The 25,726-nt window shown below is 39.3% G+C and overlaps 1 protein-coding gene and 1 pseudogene across 1 annotated transcript; both read left to right on the forward strand.

The window, feature by feature from the left end:
- Positions 1–535: 535 nt before the first annotated feature.
- On the forward strand, positions 536–4,542 carry LOC149204098 (aspartyl protease APCB1-like; annotated as a pseudogene).
- A 565-nt stretch (positions 4,543–5,107) lies between these two features.
- LOC149204099 (aspartyl protease APCB1-like) lies at positions 5,108–15,163 on the forward strand. The gene is made up of 9 exons (XM_089397041.1): positions 5,108–5,340; positions 5,429–5,553; positions 6,420–6,645; positions 6,836–7,075; positions 13,953–14,106; positions 14,179–14,267; positions 14,498–14,603; positions 14,808–14,880; positions 15,063–15,163. Exons 1-9 carry the CDS (start codon positions 5,108–5,110, stop codon positions 15,161–15,163), a joined length of 1,347 nt encoding a protein of 448 aa, XP_089253167.1.
- The last annotated feature ends 10,563 nt before the right edge of the window (positions 15,164–25,726 follow it).

The raw sequence follows: 25,726 nt of genomic DNA on the forward strand, positions 1-25,726 counted from the left end.
TTTCAGCACATCCACAAAGAGTGTTCTCTCTAAAAAGGTTCTCTATGCGGAATTGGTTACATGTTTCTTTAAAAAGGCCATCGAATCATAAACCGTGGACGCCTTTCTATAGCCAAAGGTCATCCTTATCTGGTGAACAACACAGTCACCAGAAGGAGATCCGAAGTTTTCGCCAATTTTCCAACATTTTCCTTCCTTTTGTTTCATTTATAAAATGAAATAAATTTTAACGTGGTCACGTAAAATAGAAAAAGAACAACTCTACCCGGAGATAAAAATAAAAATAAACGACATAATTTCCCATATATGAAGTAACTCGGCAATGACACTGGAAAGAAAAAAGGTAAGAGGACAGCAAGGTGACCCAAAAGCAGAAGCAAGTTTCACACGTACCAGGCGTCCCCTGTTACTCAACTAAATAGTTTGTGGTGGTTCATACCCCACCACCTCTCTTCCCCACATTATAAATTCTGATTATATGCAATTTGAAAGGCATAATAGCATTGTGCAGGCAGCTTAAGGCATTGAGATAAACATGGGTTTATTCACAATCTTGTTTCCTGTAACTATAATCTTCTCTGTATGCATGTGCTTCTCTCAACAGGCCCACGTTGCCCGTCTCCACCCCAAATATCAACCAGCTGATGATGCCTCCAAGGCGGAAGGAACTGCAATCTTTCGTCTCACAGGGAACGTCGTTCCATTTGGGTAATTTTGAAGACAATCAGAATTTCATTCTCAGTTCTTAATTCATGATTTGTTTTAGAATATGTAACAGAGTTTGGTGGATTTGCAGGCTGTATTTCATTAATATGTCAGTTGGGAATCCTCCAAAGCCATACTATCTGGATATTGACACTGGTAGTGACCTCACCTGGCTCCAGTGTGATGCTCCTTGCAAGAGTTGTGCCGAGGTATGCAGCTTAGGCCAGTCCAGGCATTGCTTATTTCATTGGAGTAATTTGAGTAGATTGTAGATGCATTCATACAATACATAGGTTAGGTAGCAGACCTATCCCACATGCAGACAATGGCCAGTACTTTGCTGAATTCTATTTAATTCTCTGATTTTGTGTTCCCTAATTTTTTTATAAGCCAAGTTATGAGCCTGCTGTGTCTAGAGTTGATTCTGCATTTTGGTCTATCCCACTGCAGAAAATGACCAGTATTTTGGCGAGTTTCTGTTCCCTGATTTTTAATAAGCCAGGTTATGAGCTTTCTGAGTCTCAGAGTTGGCTTTGCATTTTGGGTTGGTAGTAGGCCCATCACACTTGCTAGCAATCATCATTACTGTGCCAAGTTTATGTTCCCTGAATAATTTCAATTTATGTTCCCTGATTTGTTATAAGCCAAGTTATTAGCCTGCTGAATATTGGAGTTGACTCTGCATATTGGGTCAGTAGCCCATGCATTGCTTTCTTTTTATTTATGCATGCATTCCAATCTGGCATTGAGCATGCTGGATTTCTAGATATTCATGGTATTTGAGGTAGAATTCATGGTGCTTGACAGGACCCAATTGATGCATATGAAAGTTGTTTTCTACTTTGATAGCATCTGCATCATGGGTTGCATATGTTGTATGTTCTGTTAGTTGTCTTTCTGCATTTCTCTCTTGGATATGTCTTAGGCACTTCCTTGAGGTACTGTAATGGATGTATTTGACTCTATGCATTCTCAGCTTTTTGGGTCATCAGTGGGCACTTATTATTTCTTGAATTCATTCTATCTTGGTTTCGGCAGTTTGAGACTACATGAGAGGATTATGACTTCTGTGCAGGTACCACATCCGTTGTACAAGCTAAAGAAAGGCTCCCTGGTGCCAGACACCGATCCTCTGTGTGCTGCTGTGCAGGCAGGGAGTGGCCACAAAAGACCTTCCTCTCAACAGTGTGATTATGATGTTAAGCATGCCGATCAAGGATCTTCCTTGGGAGTCCTTGTTAGAGACAGTGTTCGGACCTTGCTCACCAATGGAACTGTGTTGACAACTAATTCCGTTTTTGGGTATGTGTTGCTTATTTTAATCGGTCTGTTTGTGTCAGGTAGAATTCATTTGTTTCAAACAACTTCTAAGACTCTGAAAATTACTAAATTATGGAATCTAATAATAGACCTTACTGCTTGTCATGGGCATAAAAATAAATCGAGGTGACCAGTCATGTTAATTTATTTATTTTTTTGTGTGAGAGATAGGTGTGGATATGACCAACAGGGATCTTTGGCAGAGTCCCCTGCACGCACGGATGGTGTTTTGGGCCTTGGCAGTGGTATGGCAAGTCTTCCATCTCAATGGGCAAAGCAAGGCCTTATCAAGAATGTCATAGGTCACTGTATTTCAGGAGAGGGACAAGATGGGGGATATATGTTCTTTGGTGATGATCTCGTACCCACCTCAGCCATGACATGGCTTCCCATGCTTGGCAAGCCATCCACGTAAGATCAAATTAAATCCACTTTTTCTGCTCTCCGTCTTTTCAATTTAAAGTTCAGCATAATCAATTAGAATATTTTTCGACATATTTCCTAAAAATAACCCTCAACACATAAAAATTTCATCAATGTAATAGGCACCAAATCATAGTTCATCACATACCAGAATTCACGTTTAATTTCAGCCTCAAAGAACATAGTATAAATACACTTCTTAGTCTCACTGAGCTGCTAATCTTGAATACTCTGATTCATCAGAGCCTTCTTGTTTTGAATTCATTTGTGCTGATTATTTAATTGACCCAGAATTTGTGTAAATTGTATGAACTCCCGATTTCTCTCCTTTCACATGCTTCAGTACAAGAACGATGGAGAATCTGGATAAGGTTATTCATCTACAGCCTTGAATAACGGATGGGACAAAATTCCTCCAGATCCCCACCATGGTCATTTTAGGTTTCAGAATATTCACAATGTTGTTCTTCATCTTCATTTTGTGTTCCATTTTACAGACGACCGGTCCTCTAGAGTTTTCAACTTGCTCAGACACATCTGCGGTTAATTCCTGTAATTCTGGTTTCTATACCCTGAAATACAGCACCAAAACCATTATCCTTCTTCTTCGCTTAGGAAGTTCGTGTTCCTCCAAATTAACTATACTCTCTGACAAGTATATTTCCCTCATAAAGCTAGTTTGCTATCTACTTACAGTAGCATCCTGCATTTTAGACTTGGCCAATAATTCATAGGGACACTGAGTTGCATCATAGGCTTCTAGTTAGAAACAACTCCCATGTCTTCTGCTTTAAGAATAAACTTGAAATCCCTTATAAATAAACTTTCTTGATTTACTTTGTTATTTACAATTAATCTAAGAACTTCTACTAACACACTGTTCTCTTGTTTTACAGAAAGCACTATGACGTGGGGGCTGCACAGATGATGTTTGGGGAAAAGCCCCTTGACAAAGATGGAGATGGAAAAAAGCTAGGAAGAATAATATTTGATAGTGGTAGCTCCTACACATACTTCACAAGTCAAGCTTATGGTGCTTTCGTCTCAGCTGTAAGTATCACAAATTACACTTCCCTTGTACTATAAGGACTTTGTCTCTTTCTAATTATGCAATGTTGACAGGTTAAAGAAAACCTACGTGGGAATTTGGAGCAAGATTCATCAGACTCATTCCTACCACTCTGTTGGCGCGGGAAAAGTAGGTTCAGGTAAATGGCTTTGGTTAGGTTTTGAAAATCAAGTGCAAGTTCAACTTCAACAATTCAATCTCAGGCCTATTTGAAGTACACATTATAAAAACTACTGCCAGAATGTCAAGTACATGTTCGGTCTCAACATTCTAATCTTAGCCTTATTTAGAGTTCAAATTATAAAAACTATGACCATTGGCAAGATACTAGTATCCTGAATGCTTCCTGGGTTTTGTGAAATGTATCAGCTCTGTTGCAGAGGCGGCACCATACTTTAAATTGTTAACACTTGAATTTGGAAGTGCCAGAGCAAAACAGATGGAAATTTTTCCAGGAGGTTATTTGGTCATCAGTGTAAGCATGCATAAGCTTTGACATATTCTATGAGAACTGTATTTTACTACTAGATGAGAGTGTAACGTAAGATAGCATTCAAGGATCAATATTATGAGTCTGCCAAAGAAGATATTATTGCAGAAGCTATTTATTGATTAAGTTTAATGATTGTTATGATAAAAAAATATTACTGCTGAATGATTTTCAATGCACAGGAAAATGGTAACGTCTGCTTGGGAATCTTGAATGGTTCTGAAGTGGGTAATTTGGACACGAATATTCTTGGAGGTAATGAAACATCATATTGTTTTGCTGCTTTTTGTTTGTGTGTTTGTCAGGCTGATTTTTCTATAAGCATGGCATGAATGGCCTTGTGTGGGGTTGTACCTAGAGCAGTTGAGGCATGCTCTTAATCAACATGTTGGTGATGGTATTAAAATAAAGTAACAAAAGTGTGTTGCATTTTGCAGGTATATCTTTTCAAGGGCACCTTGTTGTTTATGACAATGAGAAAAACCAGATCGGCTGAGCTCACTCAGACTCAAATTGCAAAAAAATTACTGGTTAAATGTAAAATTATCACATATCTATATTTTATCACATAGATATATGATAAAATATATTACATATATATGTATATTTTTATTTATTTTTCATATTTAAAAAGTCAAATAATAAATTTAGACATCTACATATTATATATATATATATATATATATATATATATATATTTCTTTATGAATTATAATATTTTATATATATATATAAAAACAAAATAATTAATTTAAACATTAACGTCATTAATATTCAAAATATATAAACACAAACTTATTTAATAAATTTTGTTGTATTCTGATATATTATTATATTTTTAATATTATTTAAAATTGTATTTTTTATATTATAAGTGTTCACTAAATTTGGAAAAAGATACTTCCTTAAGAAGTTTAGACATTTGACTATAAATTTTTTTGAGCTTTGCTTCTTTACATTTTCTTACTTAACTAAATATGAGCAAATGGTTTGCGGTGTTCGACACCCACCACCTCTCCCCCCACATTATAAATTCTGATTATATGCAATTGGGAAGGCACAATAGCATTGTATAGGCACCTTAAGGCATTGAGATCAAAATGGGTTTATTCACAAAATTGTTCCTAGGATTTGTACTCTCCTCTGTTTGCATGTGCCTCTCTCAACAGGCCTACGTATACCGTATGCACCCCAAATATCCAGCAGCAGATGATAATGAAGGAGGGGACTCCGAGTCCTCCTTTGTGAGTCGAGACACCAACAGGATTGGCAGGAGGTTGCAGGCGGTTCAAACTACCATCTTTTCTCTCAAAGGGAACGTCGTTCCATATGGGTAATGTCGAAGACAATCAGAATTTCATTCTTAGCTCTGAATTCATGGTTTGTTTTAGAATATGCAACTAATTATGGTGGAATTGCAGACTGTATTATGTTACTATGTTGATTGGGAATCCTTCAAAGCCATATTTTCTGGATGTGGACAGTGGTACTGACCTCACCTGGGTCCAATGCGCTCCATGCAAAAGTTGTGCGGAGGTATGCATTGGTTTTTCATTTGAGCAATTTGAGTATATTGTAGATGCTTTCATACAATACACAGGTTCGATAGCAGGCCTATGCCTCTTGCGGACAATTCCCAGCACTTTGCTGAATACTGTTTTATTCCCTGATTTTTCTGAGTTTATGTTCCCTAATTCTTTTTAATATGCCCAGTTATGAGCCTTCTGAATCTAGGAGGTGACTCTGCATTTTGGGTTTGTAGTAGATCTATTCCACTTGCAGACAATGATCACTAGTTTAGCGAGTTTGTGTTCCCTGAGTTTTTCAATAAGCCAGGTTATGAGCTTTCTAAGTCTCAGAGTTTACTTTGCATTGTGGGTTGGTAGCAGGCCAATCACACTTGCTAGCAAGCACCAGTACTTTGCCAAGTTTATATTTCTTGATTTTTTAATAAGCAAAGTTATTAGCCTGCTGAGTCTCTGAGTTGACTCTGCTTTTTTTGGGTTAGTAGCCCATGCATTGCTTGCTTGCATCTTATCTCTACCTGTTTATGTACGCATTCCAATCTGAAAATTAGCATGTTGGATTTCTTGATATTCTTGAACGACATGGTATTTAAGGTAGAATTCATGGTGCTTGACAGGATCCAATTGATGCATTTGAAAGTTGTTTTCTATTTGTTGGCATCTACATCATGGCCTACATTTGTTGTCTGTTCTGTTAGTTGTCTTTCTGCATTTCTGTCTTGGATATGTCCTAGGAACTTCCTTGAGTTACATTAATGGATGTATTTGAGACTCTGCAATTTTCAGCTTTTTAGGTCACCAGTGGACACTTACTATTTATTGAATTCATTTTTTCTTGGGTTCTACAGTTTGGGACTACATGAGAGTGTTATGTCTTATGTGCAAGTACCACATCCACTGTACAAGCTAAAGGAAGGCTTGCTCGTGCCAGGAAAGAATCCTCTGTGTGCTGCTGTGCAAGCAGGGAGTGGCCACAAAAGACCTTCTTCTCAAAAGTGTCGTTATGATGTTAAGTATGCCGATCAAGGCTCTTCCTCGGGAGTCCTTGTTAGAGACAGTGTTCGGGCCTTGCTCACCAATGGAACTGTGTTGACAGCCAATTCTGTTTTTGGGTATGTGTTGCTTCTTTTAATCGGTCTGTTTGTGTCAGGTAGAATTCATTTGTTTCAAACAACTTCTAAAACTCTGAAAATTACTAAATTATGGAATCTAATAACAGACTTTACTGCTTGTCATGGGCATAAAAATAAATCGAGGTGACCAGTCATGTTAATTTATTTATGTTTTTTGTGTGAGAGATAGGTGTGGATATGACCAACAGGGATCTTTGGCAGAGTCCCCTGCACGCACGGATGGTGTTTTGGGCCTTGGCAGTGGTATGGCAAGTCTTCCATCTCAATGGGCAAAGCAAGGCCTTATCAAGAATGTCATAGGTCACTGTATTTCAGGAGAGGGACGAGATGGGGGATATATGTTCTTTGGTGATGATCTCGTACCCACCTCAGCCATGACATGGGTTCCCATGCTTGGCAAGCCATCCACGTAAGATCAAATTAAATCCACTTTTTCTGCTCTCCGTCTTTTCATTTGAAGTTCAGGATAATCAATTAGAATATTTTTCGACATATTTCCTAAAAATAACCCTCAACACATAAAAATTTCATCAATGTAATAGGCACCAATGTTAGGATATTCCGACACATAGGATATAGTTAAGTTCAACTTGGTCTAGTGTAGAGTTAGGTATAGAGTTAGGTAAAGTGTGTTTCTTTACCATTGTACATTTTGTAACTTACAATCCGACGGTCACGATATGTAGTGATCCGACGGTTCATTCTCTCCTCGGTATTACTGACACTTGATCCGTGGCTTGACACCCGATTGGTCCATGAGTTCTATTTAAAGCGCATGGAGGGTCTTTGTTCGGGTAATCCGTGCATGAGAGAAGCTTATGTAAATTTTCATTCTTTGATTAATAAATTGCCTGTAGTACCCACGTTGGGACAGGCCGTGGACTGTTTCCCTCCTTGCACTTTGAGGGTTTTAACCACGTCAAAAATACTGGTGTATTGATTTGAGATCTGGTTGTGAGCGGTGTCCTTTTGGTGTTCTTTCTGAGGAACTTACCCTGTAGATTCCTACATGGTATCAGAGCTATTTGAGGGCCGCGTCCGTTGGTGATCCAAATCTGAAGCCGGTAGAACTGCATGCGGCTGTCGTTTCCTAGATCTGCTATTTCTGACTGCTTTCAGGCCGAGAGGACTGCTCTATTGCGTTCGGAGCATCTGTTCCAGTGAGGAACCCCTTTCGTTTCACGCGAAAAGGTTTCCGGTAGCCCTAGCTGCGTCATTTTTCAGATCGGGAGGTATACAGTGTTTTTTTTGCAGTTTACTGTTATTTTCTCTCTGCTTATTTCGGTTTCGGTTTATTTAGCCCTTTTTTTTTAACCGGATCTATACCTTTCATTTCTGCGTATGCTCTTTGCCCTGCGACTCTGTGCGATCTGGGCAAATCAGAAACAGAAAGGAAGGATTTTTATCATGCGTATGCTCTTTTCCCTGCACCTTAGTGTGATCTCGGAAAATCAGAAACATTGAGAAAAATATTTAGTTTTTCGGCTAAAGCTAACTTTGAGATTTTTTTAAAAAATTTCTAGTTTTTTGGCTAAAGCTAACTTCGAGCCGCAAGGTTCGTTTTTCTTTGCATATTCGTGTTGGGTTTTGTGTTTTGTGTTTTGTGTTTTGTAGGGAAAAAGAGCTTTCTAAAGGCAAGCACACAAACCAAGGCCCCCCCCCCCCTCTCTCTCTCTCTCTCTCTCAAATTTTTTGTATAGATCAATTGGTTCAAAGCTATTTTAAGAGAGTAGAAGTCTTGGGTTCAAATCTCCATTTTGTGGGGGTGGACTTTTTCATTCCTGCACATTCGCGCACTTTGCCGGCAACTTCAACAATTTTTTTTCAAAAAGCCATAACTTCTTCATCCGGAAGCCTTTTTCAGAGCCTTTTTTTTAAAATCGCCTATTTTTTTTAGATCTATCCATTGGAACACTTACTTTCAACATCTTCAGCTTCAGTTTTTTTTAAAAATGGAAAGTCCATGCCAAGTCATTCTTGACAGCACTAACTACTTCCAATGGGTAGCCTACATGGAAGATTTACTTAGAAGTAAAGGTCTCTTCAGAATAGCCACAAACCAAGAGAAGAAACCAAAAGATGAAGACAAGGTTGCAAAATGGGAAAATAGACAAGATCAAGCACGTGGTTTGATAGGGATGTCTATTTCTCCTGATCTTAGATTCCACATTGCAGACCTTGAGACTCCTCATGAAGCATTAGAAAAACTCGCTAAAGTTTTTGGGATTAAAAATGAAATTAGAGCCCATCAACTTGAAAATGAGTTGCTTACTTTGGATCCTAATAATTTTTCTTGCATTGAAGATTTCTTGTCCAAATTCAAGACCCTTAGATATCTCTTGGAAGGTGTTAAAGTTAAGAAAGAAGATGGTAACCTTATTTATTCCATCCTTACTAAGTTGGGACCAGCCTACTCTGTATTTGTTTCCACTTTCCATTCTACAAGGGAAGCTTTCATTTGTCAAGGAAAAGACTACAAGGCCCCTTCCTTTGACTCCTTTTGTGATTCCTTAATAAGAGAACAAGAAAAACTCTTACACCTTGGTCTTCTTAATCTTGGAAACTCTTCCACGAAAGCGTTAGCCGCCCAGCAGCAACCAAATTCAAAGAATCCTAAGAAGTCATATCCTCAAAAGAATGGTCCTAAACCAACTCAGCCTCAAAATGAAAGATCATTTCAGCAAAATGATAAGACCAATAAAAACAAATGGAAGAAGACTGATAGACATTGTAACTTTTGTAATCGAGATGGCCACTTAGAATCTAAATGCTTTAAGAAGATGGAAGCCTTGGAAGCCGCAATGAAGAAACATAACATCCATGTGGAGCCTACTTCAACTTCAACTTCCGGAATGGCACTTTCTGCATGTCGTTGTCAATCATCTCAGTCTGGTTATGCATTAAATGTATCTTCTTCTTCTTCTCATTCTCATGAGTGGCTCATTGATTCTGGAGCCTCTTATCACATGGCCAAAAACCAAGCCATGTTTTCTTCTTTAAATGATTGTAACACCAAAAATATATATGTTGGTGATGATAGATCTCTTAATGTTGTAGGGACTGGAACTGTTCATCTAGACAATGGTCAGTTTAATGATGTATTATGTGTTCCAACCTTATCCTGCAACCTTCTATCTGTCTATCAGATAACTCATTCAGGTGAAGGTAAAATTGTTGAATTTTCACCTCATGATGTTGTAATCAAGGATCTAAAAGATCCTAAACAGATTCTAGCTACTGGTCTTGCTGATGATTCCACAAGGTTGTATAAGTTTCACAACTTTGGGTCATCAAATCTTCCCTCAGTATTTGTTGCTCATAATGATGAAGTGAGCAAACTTTGGCATGAGCGATTTGGTCACTTAAACTATCGCTCCCTTCAGCATCTATGTAAAGAAAATATGGTGACAGGTCTTCCTATGGTATCTTGCAGAGATGGTGTTTGTTCCGGATGTGTACTCGGAAAACATCATCGGGACAGTTTTGACAAACGTGCCTCTTGGCACGCCTCAGCCCCTTTACAGCTTGTGCACAGTGATTTATGTGGTCCTCTTCCTGTTGCTTCATTCTCTGGCTGCAAGTACTTCTTAACTTTCATTGATGATTTCTCCAGACGCACTTGGGTATACTTCTTAAAACTCAAGAGCGAAGTATTTAACACATTTTTGGCCTTCAAAGCCTTTGTTGAAAAACAATCTGGACATCAAATTCTTAAGCTAAGAACTGATAATGGTGGAGAATATGTTAAAAACACATTCATCAACTTTTGCACCGAAAATGGAATTCAAATGCAACATACTGTTCCATACACTCCACAACAAAATGGTGTAGCTGAAAGGAAAAATCGCACCTTAAAGGAAATGGCTAATTGTATGCTGCAATCTAAAGGACTCAGTCTTAGTTTTTGGGCCGAAGCAATTAATTGTGCAAATTATATAATCAATCGCACTCCTACTAAGGTTCTAGAGAATATCACTCCAGAAGAAGCTTGGAGTTCCATTAAACCAGATGTAAGTCACTTTCGTGTGTTTGGAAGTGAAGCATGGGCCCATATTCCAGATGAAAAGCATAAAGCTTTAGAACCTAAGAGTGAGAAATGTACTTTTGTTGGATATTCTGAAGATGTAAAAGGTTATAGACTTATTCCATTTAAGTCCAAAAATGTTATCATTAGAAGAGATGTAAAATTTGATGAAAATAAATCGGCCTGCGAGCCTAGTCCGGCGGATGTGCCACCTCTTCCTATCTCTTCTACTTTTGAAAACATTTCTTCTTCAGATGATGAAAGCGAGGATGATAATCCTCCCCCACCTTCTCAGGATCCTCAACTTCCAAGATGGGTCCGTGCTACTCGGGATGCAGCAGGTGATCTTGCCGGTGATCCTACAGATCAGCGACGTACACGTTCTCAGTTTGAAAGAGCCTCTTCTTTACTGGCTCAAGCTCCAGTAAATCATGATCCTGACACTTTTGCAGAAGCTTCAGGCCATCCACATTGGGAAGCAGCTATGAATGAAGAATATCATTCATTGATGACAAATGATACATGGGATCTTGTTCCTCTACCAAAGGGACGCAAACTTGTTAGATGTAAATGGGTTTACAGAACCAAGTATGGACCAGATGGGAAAGTTGATAAACATAAAGCTCGTCTCGTTGCTAAGGGCTTTTCACAGGTTGAAGGCATTGACTACACTGAAACCTTCTCCCCTGTTGCCAAAATGAACTCTATCCGCCTTGTTCTTTCCCTTGCTGCCTCTTTAAAATGGGAAGTCCATCAGATGGATGTTAAATCTGCCTTCTTGCATGGGGACTTGCAGGAAGAAATCTATATGGAACAACCCATTGGCTTCATACAAACAGACTCCAGCCTTGTTTGTCGACTTAAGAAATCCCTTTATGGCCTCAAGCAAGCTCCTCGGGCTTGGTATGCCAAAATGGATAGCTTTCTTTTAGAATCTGGCTTTTCTAGGTGTCATTCTGACAATACTGTCTACACCAAGAAAGTGGGCAACTCTCTTATCATCCTTGTTCTTTATGTTGATGATCTTATTCTTACTGGTAGTGATCCCAACCTTATAAACCATGTGAAAACCAGCCTTAAAAAGAAATTTGAAATGACAGACTTAGGACACTTACACTATTTTCTCGGTCTTCAAGTCTTGCAATCCACGGAGGGTATTTTCCTTTCCCAGTCCAAGTATGCTTGTGATATTCTTCGTCATTTTCACATGGAATACTGTAAGCCAGCCCCTTCTCCCTTTCAGTCTGGAGTCAAACTTTCAGTCTCTTGTACTTCTCCTGAAGTTGATGCTACCTTATACCGTCAACTTGTAGGAAAACTCTTGTATTTAACCCATACTCGTCCTGATCTTTCCTTTGATGTTGGCCTTGTTGCTCGTTTTATGCAAAACCCCCGTGAAAGTCATTGGAAAGCAGCTAAAAGAATACTTCGTTATGTTCGAGGTACAGTTCAGTTTGGGATTCATTACAGTGCCAAAGCAGCTCCTCTATTAGTTGGTTTCACTGATTCTGATTGGGCTGGTGACCCTGATGATCGGAAGTCTACTGCTGGTTATGTCTTCACTCTTGGTTCAGGACCTATTACATGGGCTTGTAAGAAACAGGCTGCCATTTCTCTTTCGTTAGCAGAAGCAGAGTATCGTGGTGCCGTGGAAGCTAGTAAGGAAGCCTTGTGGCTTCGTTAGATCCTATCAAAGTTTGGCTTTGAGCAGCAACATCCAACCACACTTTGGTGTGATAATCAAAGCGCCATTCAGCTATGCAAAGATCAAGTCCAGCATCAACGCAGCAAACACATTGAACTAAACATGCACTTCATCAAAAAGCTCATTCATGACCATGTTCTTGAAGTGCAATATTGTCCAACAGATGATCAGGTTGCAGACATCTTCACAAAGGCGAAGTTCACTAAACTTCGATATATGCTTGGAGTTCAGGAAGTTGTCACTAAGGGGGGATAGGCTCTAGTGCCTCCTTCCTTCTCCTATTGTGTCATATTTGTAAATCCTTCAATCCTATCCCAAGTTGTTCTTAAGGGGGGATGTTAGGATATTCCGACACATAGGATATAGTTAAGTTCAACTTGGTCTAGTGTAGAGTTAGGTAAAGTGTGTTTCTTTACCGTTGTACATTTTGTAACTTACAATCCGACGGTCACGATATGTAGTGATCCGACGGTTCATTCTCTCCTCGGTATTACCGACACTTGATCCGTGGCTTGACACCCGATTGGTCCATGAGTTCTATTTAAAGCGCATGGAGGGTCTTTGTTCGGGTAATCCGTGCATGAGAGAAGCTTATGTAAATTTTCATTCTTTGATTAATAAATTGCCTGTAGTACCCACGTTGGGACAGGCCGTGGACTGTTTCCCTCCTTGCACTTTGAGGGTTTTAACCACGTCAAAAATACTGGTGTATTGATTTGAGATCTGGTTGTGAGTGGTGTCCTTTTGGTGTTCTTTCTGAGGAACTTACCCTGTAGATTCCTACAACCAAATCATAGTTCATCACATACCAGAATTCACGTTTAATTTCAGCCTCAAAGAGCATAGTATAAATACACTTCCTAGTCTCACTGAGCTGTTAATCTTGAATACTCTGATTCATCAAAGCCTTCTTGTTTTGAATTTATTTGTGCTGATTATTTAATTGACCCAGAATTTGTGTAAATTGTATGAACTCCCGATTTCTCTCCTTTCACATGCTTCAGTACAAGAACGATGGAGAATCTGGATAAGGTTATTCATCTACAGCCTTGAATAACGGATGGGACAAAATTCCTCCAGATCCCCACCATGGTCATTTTACGTTTCAGAATATTCACAATGTTGTTCTTCATCTTCATTTTGTGTTCCATTTTACAGACGAACGGTCCTCTAGAGTTTTCAACTTCCTCAGACACATTTGCGGTTAATTCCTGTAATTCTGGTTTCTATACCCTGAAATACAGCACCAAAACCATTATCCTTCTTCTTCGCTTAGGAAGTTCGTGTTCCTCCAAATTAACTATACTCTCTGACAATTATATTTCCCTCATAAAGCCAGTTTGCTATCTACTTACAGTAGCATCCTGCATTTTAGACTTGGCCAATAATTCATAGGGACAATGAGTTGCATCATAGGCCTCTAGTTAGAAAAAACTCCCATGTCTTCTGCTTTAAGAATAAACTTGAAATCCCTTATAAATAAACTTTCTTGATTTACTTTGTTATTTACAATTAATCTAGGAACTTCTACTAACACACTGTTCTTTTGTTTTACAGAAAGCACTATGATGTGGGGGCTGCACAGATGATGTTTGGGAAAAAAACCCTTGACAAAGATGGAGATGGAAAAAAGCTAGGAAGAATAATATTTGATAGTGGTAGCTCCTACACATACTTCACAAGTCAAGCTTATGGTGCTTTCGTCTCAGCTGTAAGTATCACAAATTACACTTCCCTTGTACTATAAGGACTTTGTCTCTTTCTAATTATGCAATGTTGACAGGTTAAAGAAAACCTACGTGGGAAACATTTGGAGCAAGATTCATCAGACTCATTCCTACCACTCTGTTGGCACGGGAAAAGTAGGTTCAGGTAAATGGCTTTGGTTAGGTTTTGAAAATCAAGTGCAAGTTCAACTTCAACCATTCAATCTCAGGCCTATTTGAAGTACACATTATAAAAACTACAGCCAGAAAGTCAAGTGCATGTTCGGTTTCAACATTTTAATCTTAGCCTTATTTAGAGTTCAAATTATAAAAACTATGACCATTGGCAAGATACTAGTATCTTGAATGCTTCCTGGGTTTTGTGAAATGTATCAGCTTTGTTGCAGAAGCGGCACCATACTTTAAATTGTTAACACTCGAATTTGGAAGTGCCAGAGCAAAACAGATGGAAATTTTTCCAGGAGGTTATTTGGTCATCAGTGTAAGCATGCATAAGCTTTGGCATACTCTATGAGAACTGTATTTTACTACCAGATGAGAGTGTAACGTAAGATAGCATTCAAGGATCAACATTATGAGTCTGCCAAATAAGATATTATTGCAGAAGCTATTTACTGATTAAGCTTAATGATTGCTATGATAAAAAAATATACTTGCTGATTCCTTAATGATTTTCAATGCACAGGAAAAAGGTAACGTCTGCTTGGGAATCTTGAATGGTTCTGAAGTGGGTAATTTGGACACGAATATTCTTGGAGGTAATGAAACATCATATTGTTTTGCTGCTTTTTGTTTGTGTGTCTGTCAGGCTGATTTTTCTATAAGCATGGCATGAATGGCCTTGGGTGGGCTTGTACCTAGAGCAGTTGAGGCATGCTCTTAATCAACATGTTGGTGATGGTATTAAGATAAAGTAACAAAAGTTTGTTGCATTTTGCAGATATATCTTTTCAAGGGCACCTTGTTGTTTATGACAATGAGAAAAACCAGATCGGCTGGGCTAAATCAGACTCAAATTGCAAAAAGTTTCCCGAGTTCTGAACCTTCTTCTTTTACCTATGATTCTTATTCTATAGGATTTAGTGCAGTTCTTATTATTTTTCATATGATTTTGTACATGAGAGAGATAGGGCAAGTTGAGAACTAGTAACAACAATGGGAGAGATTGGTGAAGTTGCTTAGATGATATCATTGTACCCATATTTGATGATTTTTAATATAATATTTGGTTCCATACGAACACTCACGACACCAAGAATCATTTAGATATTAGAGATATTTCCTAACTTGAACTTTTCTTTCCTTGTCAGATTGACAGATTGAGAACCTCATCAACCACAAAACAAGTAATCCGAAATGAAAAAACTATAATTTTTGAGCTGCAATCAAAATACATTATGTAATGTATATGAAAAGAAAGTATAGAAACTATCTTGGTACAATTAATTACTTGATAAAGCACCGAAAAGTACACTTAAAAAGGACAATTTGCATTCAACAGCCCATTAATAGTAAGTAGTCTGCTCCAGTAAAAGGATATAAAACAAAAAGAAGACTTGAATCACATTTAACATCCCATGAAGAGAAAATAATCTCCTCCAGAAGAAATATATAGCATTAAAAACCAAAGAAATATATAGCATTAAAAACCTGGAAAGGTTACCTAAGCAACCTAAAAGCGAAAAAAACAGAGAACTCTTAAAATTTCTTAATTTGCTTCAAGGGCAACACTCTTCACTACCATGTTTTGGCAACCAAATATCCAATTGAAATAAGTACAAGTTCGATTTGAGGATTGGGCATTTCTTTTCAAAATGCATCCTTAACTTGACCTGAAAATGTTTAGAAAACTTTTAACAGAAAAACACAAAAGTTTTAAGAAACGATACAGGGAAATGTTTCCGGATTTAGATACTCCGATATGGGAAAGATGGTTCCCCTGCATGATTCCTGATGGTAAGGATAGAGACTAGACATTAATTAAATATTTATTTTGTCATTTAGATTAATCACTTGAATTTTCATTTTCTCTTCTAATCTATCTATAAATCTAACTCTTGAAGTTAGTCGTTTGAGGCGGGTGTTGCAGTCCTCTGAACCTCTTCCTGAACAATTTGTGGTGTTAGAAGATCCCTCAATGTTTCACAGAGAGACATTAGAAGAAACAATATCATGTGATCAAGAACACGGGAAAACAGTTTGCTCTTCCTCTTCATATTTTCTTCCAGCGTTTGGTATATATTTTTTTCATGCGACTAATTTGTATACGATAGATCCAGAGCAATGACTTCATTTGAAAGCTTCACAGCCCTTCAAAATCGATTTCATAGATCATCTAAGATTAAAACAAAGTTATACAAACCGTGGATCCCTCACTAGTGGTTTTAACTATTGAAAGTAGTAGTGCATGATTGGGAGCTTGGGTGATTTCCATGTTCATGGATGAGGGAGTTACTTTGGGGGTGGGATATGTTGAGGTCGTCAGACACATCCTTCGAGTGCATGAGGAGAGGACTTTGACACTTAGAAGACCAGTTTTGATGGGTGAAGAATTTCTTGGTACAATATTCAGACATATTAGTGACTTTAATAGAGAGGTCTCCGTAAAGTGTTTTAGATTAGAGAGTTTTAGGAGATGTGGAGATGAGATTATTGCATGAGTCACCCATGATTCATCACATTGATTCATAAGTGTGATGAGGGGTTTTCTAGCTTTGTTGTTAAATACATGTTAGGGAGGATATTGGTCTTATCATAGACAGACTAGGAAGGGGAAGTGGCCCTTGTTAGAAAATTGTATATTACAGAGCAATGGAACACATAAAATATATTGCAGAAATATAAACGCATAAACTAAGAGAGACACAGATATATGCGGTTCACCTAATTTGGGCTTCGTTCACGGAGAAACAGTGAGTGCTTCCTTTTATATTATCCAACAAAATAAAGAGATACAAACTACAACAGATTCGATGTAATTCCGACTTCGCTATCAATCACCTCTCTCTTCCTCGCTCATAATACACATCTACCTAGACGCAATACAATTCTCTCATATATAGCGAGGGGTTGCCTTCTAGGGAAAAAAACCCTAAAATTAAACATAATTTCTACCGTCAAATTTCCCCCTAATGAACGGCCTAGATTGACTACTAAATTACAACATTTTACAAAGCAATTTTACATCTATTTTTAGCTTCAGGGGCACTGCCCCCATTCCTCCCCCGGGAGGGCTCGAAATAATTGTCGTCGCCCCCCCTGGATCCCCCTGGCGGCGTTGCCGCCACATTACGAACTGGGGTCCAATGCGGCAATACCTCTTAATAAAGAAGGTAATCAGGCTCCACACCCAACAACCCTGTGATCTAAAGTTGGAGTGAATCACAGAGGAGCATAGTTCCTATGCTTCATTACTGATGTACATTTTGCATAAGTATGGAGGAACTTCAGTGAGGGCAGTCAAGTCAGGTTTGATTAGAGATGGGGTAGCAATCAAGGAGGCTACCCCGCCTCTCCTTCTCACTGAGCCATTATGGTGTGGTTTGCTATCATGAGGAGAGACGGAAAGTCATTTTTCTTAGGTTCCAAAAAGCGTGCCTAGGATTATTGATGGAGATTAAAGGTTGCATGGAAAAACCATTAAGATTGAAATAAATTCACTAGCATGGGGAAGTGAGTTATTGTGGACTTGGGCATGCTAGTTGGATTAACTACATGATTAGCTAGGGACATAGGGGGACCCAACACATGGATGCATGCAAGGTTTATTTAGAGTAGAGGCATAATGACGAATCATGAGGTGAAACTTTGCTTGTAGATGTGGCTTTAATTGGTGACTTGGAGGTTTGGTTGTTGGATGGAGGATTGTTAAGAAAAACGATGATTATGAGAGGGGGAGGATGGCATGCCCTCACAATCATGGGCACATTGGGCGGATGAGCACACTTGGGCTTATTGGGGATGATTGTGTTAGTTTGGTTAACCATGCACATATTGGGGTTTCCTTACCTTGGCGCCACATGAATGACATACCATGTTGTAGCATGCCATCACAAATTAGGCAATTGCATGACTTGAACAAACCCATGGTTGGGCAAGTGGGTGAGTCGCATACCATAATCAAAACTTGGTGAGTTGAGTTGGGCAAGACAAGGGGCATCATGATAAATTTGCAATGGATGGGTCACATGGTATGGGCATGCCCAAGACATGGACAGTTCCTCATATGGGAGCAAGTCGGGGTGGAATGCCCAAATTTGGGGTTCCCACTATTTTGTGGGCATGGACAGGGACATGTGATGAAGGGCATGACCAACACGACATTTGGTTAGTCGACAATGTGTGATAGGCATTTGTCCGAGATGGCGGTTAGCATGGTGTGAGGAGTGCGTCAACATGAACGAAATGAGACAAGCACAAGGTGGATTGTAAGAGTTGGCATGTCGGCTCGAATGACATGAGACGAGCAAGGTGGACATGTCACAACTTCGGTGCATCAGCTAAACTGATTGCAAGGATATTTTCATGTTAGATGGAAGTTAAAATGACACGAAAAGGTAAGGGGATATGCCTCCCAATTGTTGTGCCAGTTGGGGAAGTTGTGTGTGCCTCATATATTTACATCATAGAGTTCAGTTGAAGAGACAAGCAATTCAATATGGAGAGTCATATGATGAGTTGGCGTTAAGATGATTTGAGCAGGGGAAACCAAAAGGCAGAGTTAGGTGGAGATGAGTGTGGCATAAGATGGGTATTGGACATGCCCTATCTAGTGAGGCAAGGGCATGTGGGTCGGGGGTTTCTTAGGGACATACAACTATAGGTGCGAATCATTGCCCAAGAGAATTGAAGGTGTTGAATGTTGGAAAAATGAACTAAAGGTGTTAAAGTGATGCAAAAACTAAAGGTGTTGATTGTTGCATGAGATGCTGGCCAAATTTTGGGGATGTATTTTGGGGTTTTTAAATACCAAAAATTTGGGGTTTGGCTTATAGAGGTCATATCGTGATGTTGGTTGGTTTTGCCTTGATGTCAGGATCTAAGAGGGTTGTTCATTATAAAACTTGTCATCTGTATGATGTTTTGGGTACTAGGTCAGTGAGCCATCCACTCTATGATGGTCTCTTGCATATGTGTTTGAATTGCAATTTTAATGTTTATGGAGATTATTGCAATTGTATAATTGAAATTAGTTAAGCAACATATTATTCCACAATACACTTAACTAAGGATCATTGTGAGGTTTAGTCTAACACCTTGGGAGTCCACGTGTGCCTTGACTTGTGAGAATTTTCTTGGGATCATGTCAATGGGGTGCATAGTTAATATTTTCTTTAATAAATAATATAAGATAATATAAGATATTTACTTATTATAATATAACATTTTTATTTTTATTTTCTGTAAATAATGATTTCTTTATCTTTATTATTACATTTTTGCGATGAATGCTATAATTTAAGTTTTAAAAAATATATATATATTTTGAGAATATTGAAACATTTTCTACTTATTTCTCTTTTATTAAGAAAAACAATAATTATTAATTAAAAAATAAATTTAATTATGAACGTAATGCTTAAAAACAGATACTTCCTCCTAAAACATCATATACATATACATATACATATACATATACATATATATATATATATATTCTGGTGGTTCACGGATAATGGGTGGCCATTACGTCCACAAAAATATCTGGGTTGATCAACCTCGAGAGAATCAAGCCTCACCACCAATAGCTAGGCCTAACCCCAAGGGTATCGAAGAGAATTGACCTTGTGACCCCCGGATCACCGAAATACTTAACAATGGAAATTCAACCAGTTAAACTAACCCTTGAAACTTTTATATATATATATAAACATTTATTTTAATTTCTTCCCCAACATTCCGATAACATCTAATTACACCTATGTAAATAACTTTAAAAAGACCTTAGTTTCATTATAATAAAGTATGCTATTTTATTGTTTTTAATAACTTATAATATCTAGTGAATTTATTAAAAGAAGTAACTCCTTAATAAGTATTCTTAAATTCTCATTACACACGTGCACTTTTTAGTTCTTACGAATATTGATCTTTCCGGGCATTTTTGAGTTTTTACCAATATTGTTCTTTTGGGTTGGTACACCATTATGCTTTGTCACTAAATCATTTTGCGGTGATAAAGGCAAACCTTTAAACCCCCTTTCATTAAAGAAGGCACGCAATTTCTTTAGTTGTTCTCAATAAGATGTCACACTTGGAATATTCTTGAATTCTTATCCAATGATTTTTAATTTTTAAAATTTTAGATTAGTTTAAGAATATATCTCTTTTATAAAAAATTGAATATTTTATATTTTCGAAAAGTAATTTTTTTTTAATATTATATTTTTTTAATAATTTATTAAAAATATTTAATAATTTAAATAATAAATATATATATTTTTTGTTAGGTTATGAGTCTTAAGATTAATTATATGTTTAATTTATTGCTTGAGTAGTCACCTAGGGTTATCTAAGTCATTAAAGCGCCATCAAAGTCACTAGAGGATTGAGTTATATATAATCACCTTGTGTGAAAGGGGAGGGAAAAAATAATAATGGGTTAATATAATATGAGTTAAATTTTTATTTTTATTTTATTTTTGAAAAATTAACTAACATAGATCCATTTCAATTTTGGGATCAAGTCTCTTAATATGCATGGCTTTTTTTGAATTCAAATTTGAAGAAAGGTTTGTGTATTGAGAGATTTGATTCCTCTCTACTCTTAGTAGATATGGAATTAAGATGGATCTATGTTGGTATTGAGTAAAACACTAACAAAATATTATTTAAATAAGACTTTTTTTTCACTTGTTTTATATAATATATATATAATTGACATTCAAATATTTTATTTATGATTTGAATTTTTTTGCTTTAAATATTATATGTTTAATTGAACTTAAAACTAATTATAGATTATGTAATATCAATAATATTATTTTTACATGTCATTTATCAATTCCATATTGATTAGGGAAGAAATTGCATATACCTCAAGCCAATTACACTGCCTGTATTAGGACTTAAGAGAATTGTGGCTTCCCAAAATGACAAAGAGGATCCTGACACACCAAAGAAGACAATTTCTCTACCACAAACGAGTCTGGTGAGAATTTTATCTTCCCAACCCAAGAAGAAGATCCAAAACGAGCTAGAGAAAGTTGTTGCACTATCGCGAACATGGTTGAGGAAGATTTTGGCTTCATAAGCCAGCAGAGAGACCCATGACGCACCCAATTTGATTGAATTGCCCATATCACCCCCCATTGTATAGTGTAAGTTCCACTCTCCACCAATTGTGCAATTAACCAAACATTCAACCTTAATTATTCCCCATTCACGACAATTGACCCCATCAGTTGTGAGAATAGTCTCCTGGCTTAGAGAAGTGTTCAGTCAACACCATTGCAAACTCAACCTCCATGAAGGTCGAATACGAGGAAATCCTACAAAAACCCATGTCTTTAAGCCCATGGCCGAAAAATCCACATGCAACATAAATCTCTTCTCCATTAAATTCCATAACAATACACTGCCTTGGAGCCATCAAAGTTTCAAGTGCAAGATTTGAATGTTGATTGTAGTACCATCTGACCACATCTCTTGACGCGTGCGAATACATTGAGAGGCAAACCTCTGCATGACTTGCATTGATCCAGGTGGATATTGGTGGCCACCTGCCAAGTCCACCTGGACCCCCACCATTGTGTCTCTCAGCATTTTCAGTTTCCTTAATTGTAGCACAACTTACTATTTTTAGCAGTTTTTCAGGTCCTGAACTTCCGGAGCCGTTTTGAGGCCCTAAACGATGTTTTTGGGGAAATATGGGGCAATGTTGCCTCCCAAAGTGGCAGTGCTCGGATAGATCTTTCAAACGAGCTATTGTACGTGTCAAACGGAGATCGTATGCCAAAGTTACGACCCTGGGAAGTTGGTGTAACAATTTACCCAAACGGGACCCACAGTTTGGCGTTTCATCTTCTAGGGTTAGGTTTTGGAATGTTAAGGGTTTTCCATTGTTTCTCAACAATAAATAGGCCTTTGAACCTCATTGTAACACAGTTCAGAGGCATGTAGCCACCACATCTCTTCTTAGAGATAAGCTACCATTGCCCCAGCCGGTTTATTTCCATTTCTGGTTGTAAGCATATTTCAGTATTTTCCATTAATGAAATGAAGTATTATTTCCGCTGCATCTTTGTGTATATGGTTATCTCTGTAATTTGTTGCGTTCCTGTTTAAATCCGGATTAGTGGTATCAGAGCGGTCTGCTTTGTCTCTGTTTTTCTTTGCATGTCCCCAACAAGGTCGGGATATAAGGAGTTAGGGCTTGAACTGGTCGAACCTTTGCAAGACCAGCCTCGGAAATCCCGACGGCCTCCCATGGCGGATGAGAAGAAAGACGAGGGGGCAGGAGATCCCATCAAAATCTTGCTCGAAGAAGCCCTCGAGCGACAACGGAACGCGATGATGGACAACTTTGCCCAGATCCTTCAGCGGCTACCCAGAAGCGACGCATTGGCTTCCAGCAGCTACTTTGGAAACACCACACCATTTAAGGTACAAGTTAATTTTGAAATCCCCATATTCGAGGGTCAGATAGACGCAGATGCCGTAGATAAATGGTTAAATCTCCTAGAGGGTTATTTTTCTGTTCATGAATTTTCGAGTCGGGAAAAGATTGTTTTCGCTCTTCTCAAAGCAGCCCCCCACGTCAAGGACTGGTGGGAAACCTACTGCGAGCAAAAGGATGAAAGTACTGGCTCACTATTTTCAGCCGCACCCATCTGGAATTCATTCCGAGAGGCCATCAAGGAGCAATACTACCCTGTCGGAAGCTATGAGGATGAATACATAAAGTGGACCACGCGGCGACAGGGAAGGGACCAAGACGTGCCAGAGTTCACCAATCTTTTCCATACCCTTCGCACAAAGTTTGGTATCAAGGATTCAGAGCAACATTTCATACTCAAATACCGTGGCTGCCTGCACAAGTACATCCAGGAAGAAATACAATTCCTGAACATCTCCTCGCTCGGCGCAGCATACCGATATGCCGTCAAGGTCGAGCAGAAGTTTAAGCAAAAGAAGCGAGACTTTGGATCTGTGAATCCAAAGCAGGGGAAAGGTGCCCCTAAACCACAGAACAAAGGACAAAGCCAAGGCGGGATAGCCCAAGACAACCCGCCGAAGCTGCAAGCAAAGAACAGTGCCGCGAAGCCAAAAAAGGACACGGGAAAATGGTGTGAGTTCCATAAGAGCTCCACCCACAACACAAGTGAGTGTCGGGCCAAGCAGTCACTGGTGGCTGAGCTAAAGGTTTCAGAATCGGATGCATGTTCCGACTCTGAGTTAGAACCCGATAAGGGGAATGACAAAGGGAAGCATATCATTGATGCGGATCCCAACGCCACTGTTGCTACCGCCAAGATCCAGAAAAATGAACCCGAAGATCCAGAGGAGGAGGAGCGTCTCTTCCACTCCCAGATGTGGGTAAAGGGCTCCCCGATACAGTTCATTGTTGATAGCGAGAGTCAAAAGAACCTCATTTCGGCAGAGGTCGTGAAGCGGTTGGGCTTACCGACCACAACACATCCACAACCATACACCATTGGGTGGCTTCACCAAGGACGAGATCTTCGCGTGAGCCAGCAGTGTCGCCTTCCATACAACATCAAGCCCTTCACAGATGAGGTATTGTGTGACATTGCTCCCGTTGAAGTTTGTGATGTATTATTAGGACAGCCATACTTGTGGAAGCGACATGCTGTGTATGAATCAAGGCCCCGTGCTGTTATTATTACATTGGGAAATAAGTTGTACAGGATACCAGAGGTAGCACCACCTACCGTCATCTCTTTGATTACTGCAAAACAATGCAGTAAGATCATTTCCAAAACCAAGAAATTTGTTTTCCTGATGATACGCCCTCAAGGAAAGAAGAAGACGGTGGCCGCGGCCTCCAGACGGGGTCCCTCTGCACGACAACTACAGATGGACAAGGTTGTGGAGGAGTACGAGGACATCTTCACCTCCCCTGCAGGGGTTCCTCTGCACTGTCAGGTCAAGCACTCCATCGATCTGACCCCAGGTGCGCCGCTACCCAATGGACCAATTTATCGGCGCTCCGTTCTGGAGAACAATGAAATCAAGAGGCAGATTCAGGAGCTCTTGCAGAAAGGTCACATCTGTCCAAGTTCATCGCCTTATGGGAGCCCGATCGTGTTGGTACAGAAGAAGGATGGGACGTGGAGACTCTGTATTGACTATCGGGCGCTGAACAAGATCACTGTCCGTAATAGGTACCCGATCCCGCGGATTGATGACCTCTTGGACCAACTAAAGGGGGCGAAATATTTCAGCAAGATCGATCTGAAGTCAGGATATCACCAGGTACCAATCGAACCCTCTGATGTGTGGAAGACTGCCTTCAAATCCAAGGAGGACCTTTTCGAATGGTTGGTTATGCCTTTCGGATTGACGAATGCTCCTGCAACCTTCATGAGGCTTATGGATGACATCTTGCAGCCATTCACCAACTCCTTTGTAGTAGTATACTTGGATGACATTCTGATCTTCAGCCAGAGTTGGGAAGAACACCTCCACCACATTCGACAGGTTCTCCAAACACTGCGGCAACACAAGCTATGTGCCAATTTGGAGAAATGCACTTTTGGCATGACCCAGGTTCAGTATCTGGGATACATCATTGATGAACAGGGGGTGCATGTCGATCCAGCCAAGATCCAAGTCATTCGGGATTGGCCATCTCCAACCACTCCAACAGAGCTCCGCAGCTTTCTAGGTCTTGCCAACTTCTACCGCAGGTTTGTGTTGGGGTTTTCTCATATTACTTGGCCCTTGAGTCAAGTCACCAAGGGAGGGGCGAGAGCAAAATTCTTTTGGTCTGAATCTCAACAGAAGGCATTCATGGAGTTGAAGGATCGCCTCTGCACGGAACGAGTGCTCGCATTACCAGATTTACAACAACCATTTGAGGTCGAGACAGATGCCTCTGACTATGCTATTGGGGCAGTCCTTACTCAACAGGGACATCCAGTGGCATATCACAGTGAAACACTTTCAGACACAGTCCGGAAGTACCCCACTTATGATAAAGAGATGTATTCCATTGTACAGGCCTGCCGACAATGGAAGCATTACATTTTGGGGAAGGAAACAGTCATCCACACAGACCACCGACCCCTGCAGTTCATACAGACCCAAGGGAAATTGCAGAATGATCGCCATCAGAAGTGGTCTACATACCTGCAACAGTTCCACTTGAATATCAAGTATAAGAATGGCAGCACCAATAATGTTGCAGATTGCCTCAGTCGACCACCGGTCATGGCGTTAACCACCGTGCTCAACTCTTGTGGGCACAAGACTTCTGATTGGCCACTTCTCTACAAAAGTGACCCAGAATTCGGCCACACATACCAGACACTCTTGGAGGGTCGGCATGTTCCAGATTTTCACCTCCAGGATGCCTTGTTATGCCACCTGGGTCACCTTTGTGTTCCTTCAAGCGAGCGTGCCAAGATGATTTGGGAAGCA

Source organism: Pinus tabuliformis, chromosome 1_2 (assembly GCF_031772625.1).
Source record: "Pinus tabuliformis cultivar Carrire ecotype Pingquan chromosome 1_2, CPIR1, whole genome shotgun sequence".
Lineage (NCBI taxonomy): Eukaryota > Viridiplantae > Streptophyta > Pinopsida > Pinales > Pinaceae > Pinus > Pinus tabuliformis.

Excerpts from the sequence above, each read along its gene's own strand:
- LOC149204099 (XM_089397041.1), top strand. The coding sequence starts at position 5,108 with ATGGGTTTATTCACAAAATTGTTCCTAGGATTTGTACTCTCCTCTGTT. Across the intron at positions 5,554-6,419 it reads TTGTGCGGAGGTATGCATTG|TACCACATCCACTGTACAAG; the intron begins GTTTTTCATTTG and ends CTTATGTGCAAG. Across the intron at positions 14,268-14,497 it reads CACGGGAAAAGTAGGTTCAG|CTTTGTTGCAGAAGCGGCAC; the intron begins GTAAATGGCTTT and ends GAAATGTATCAG.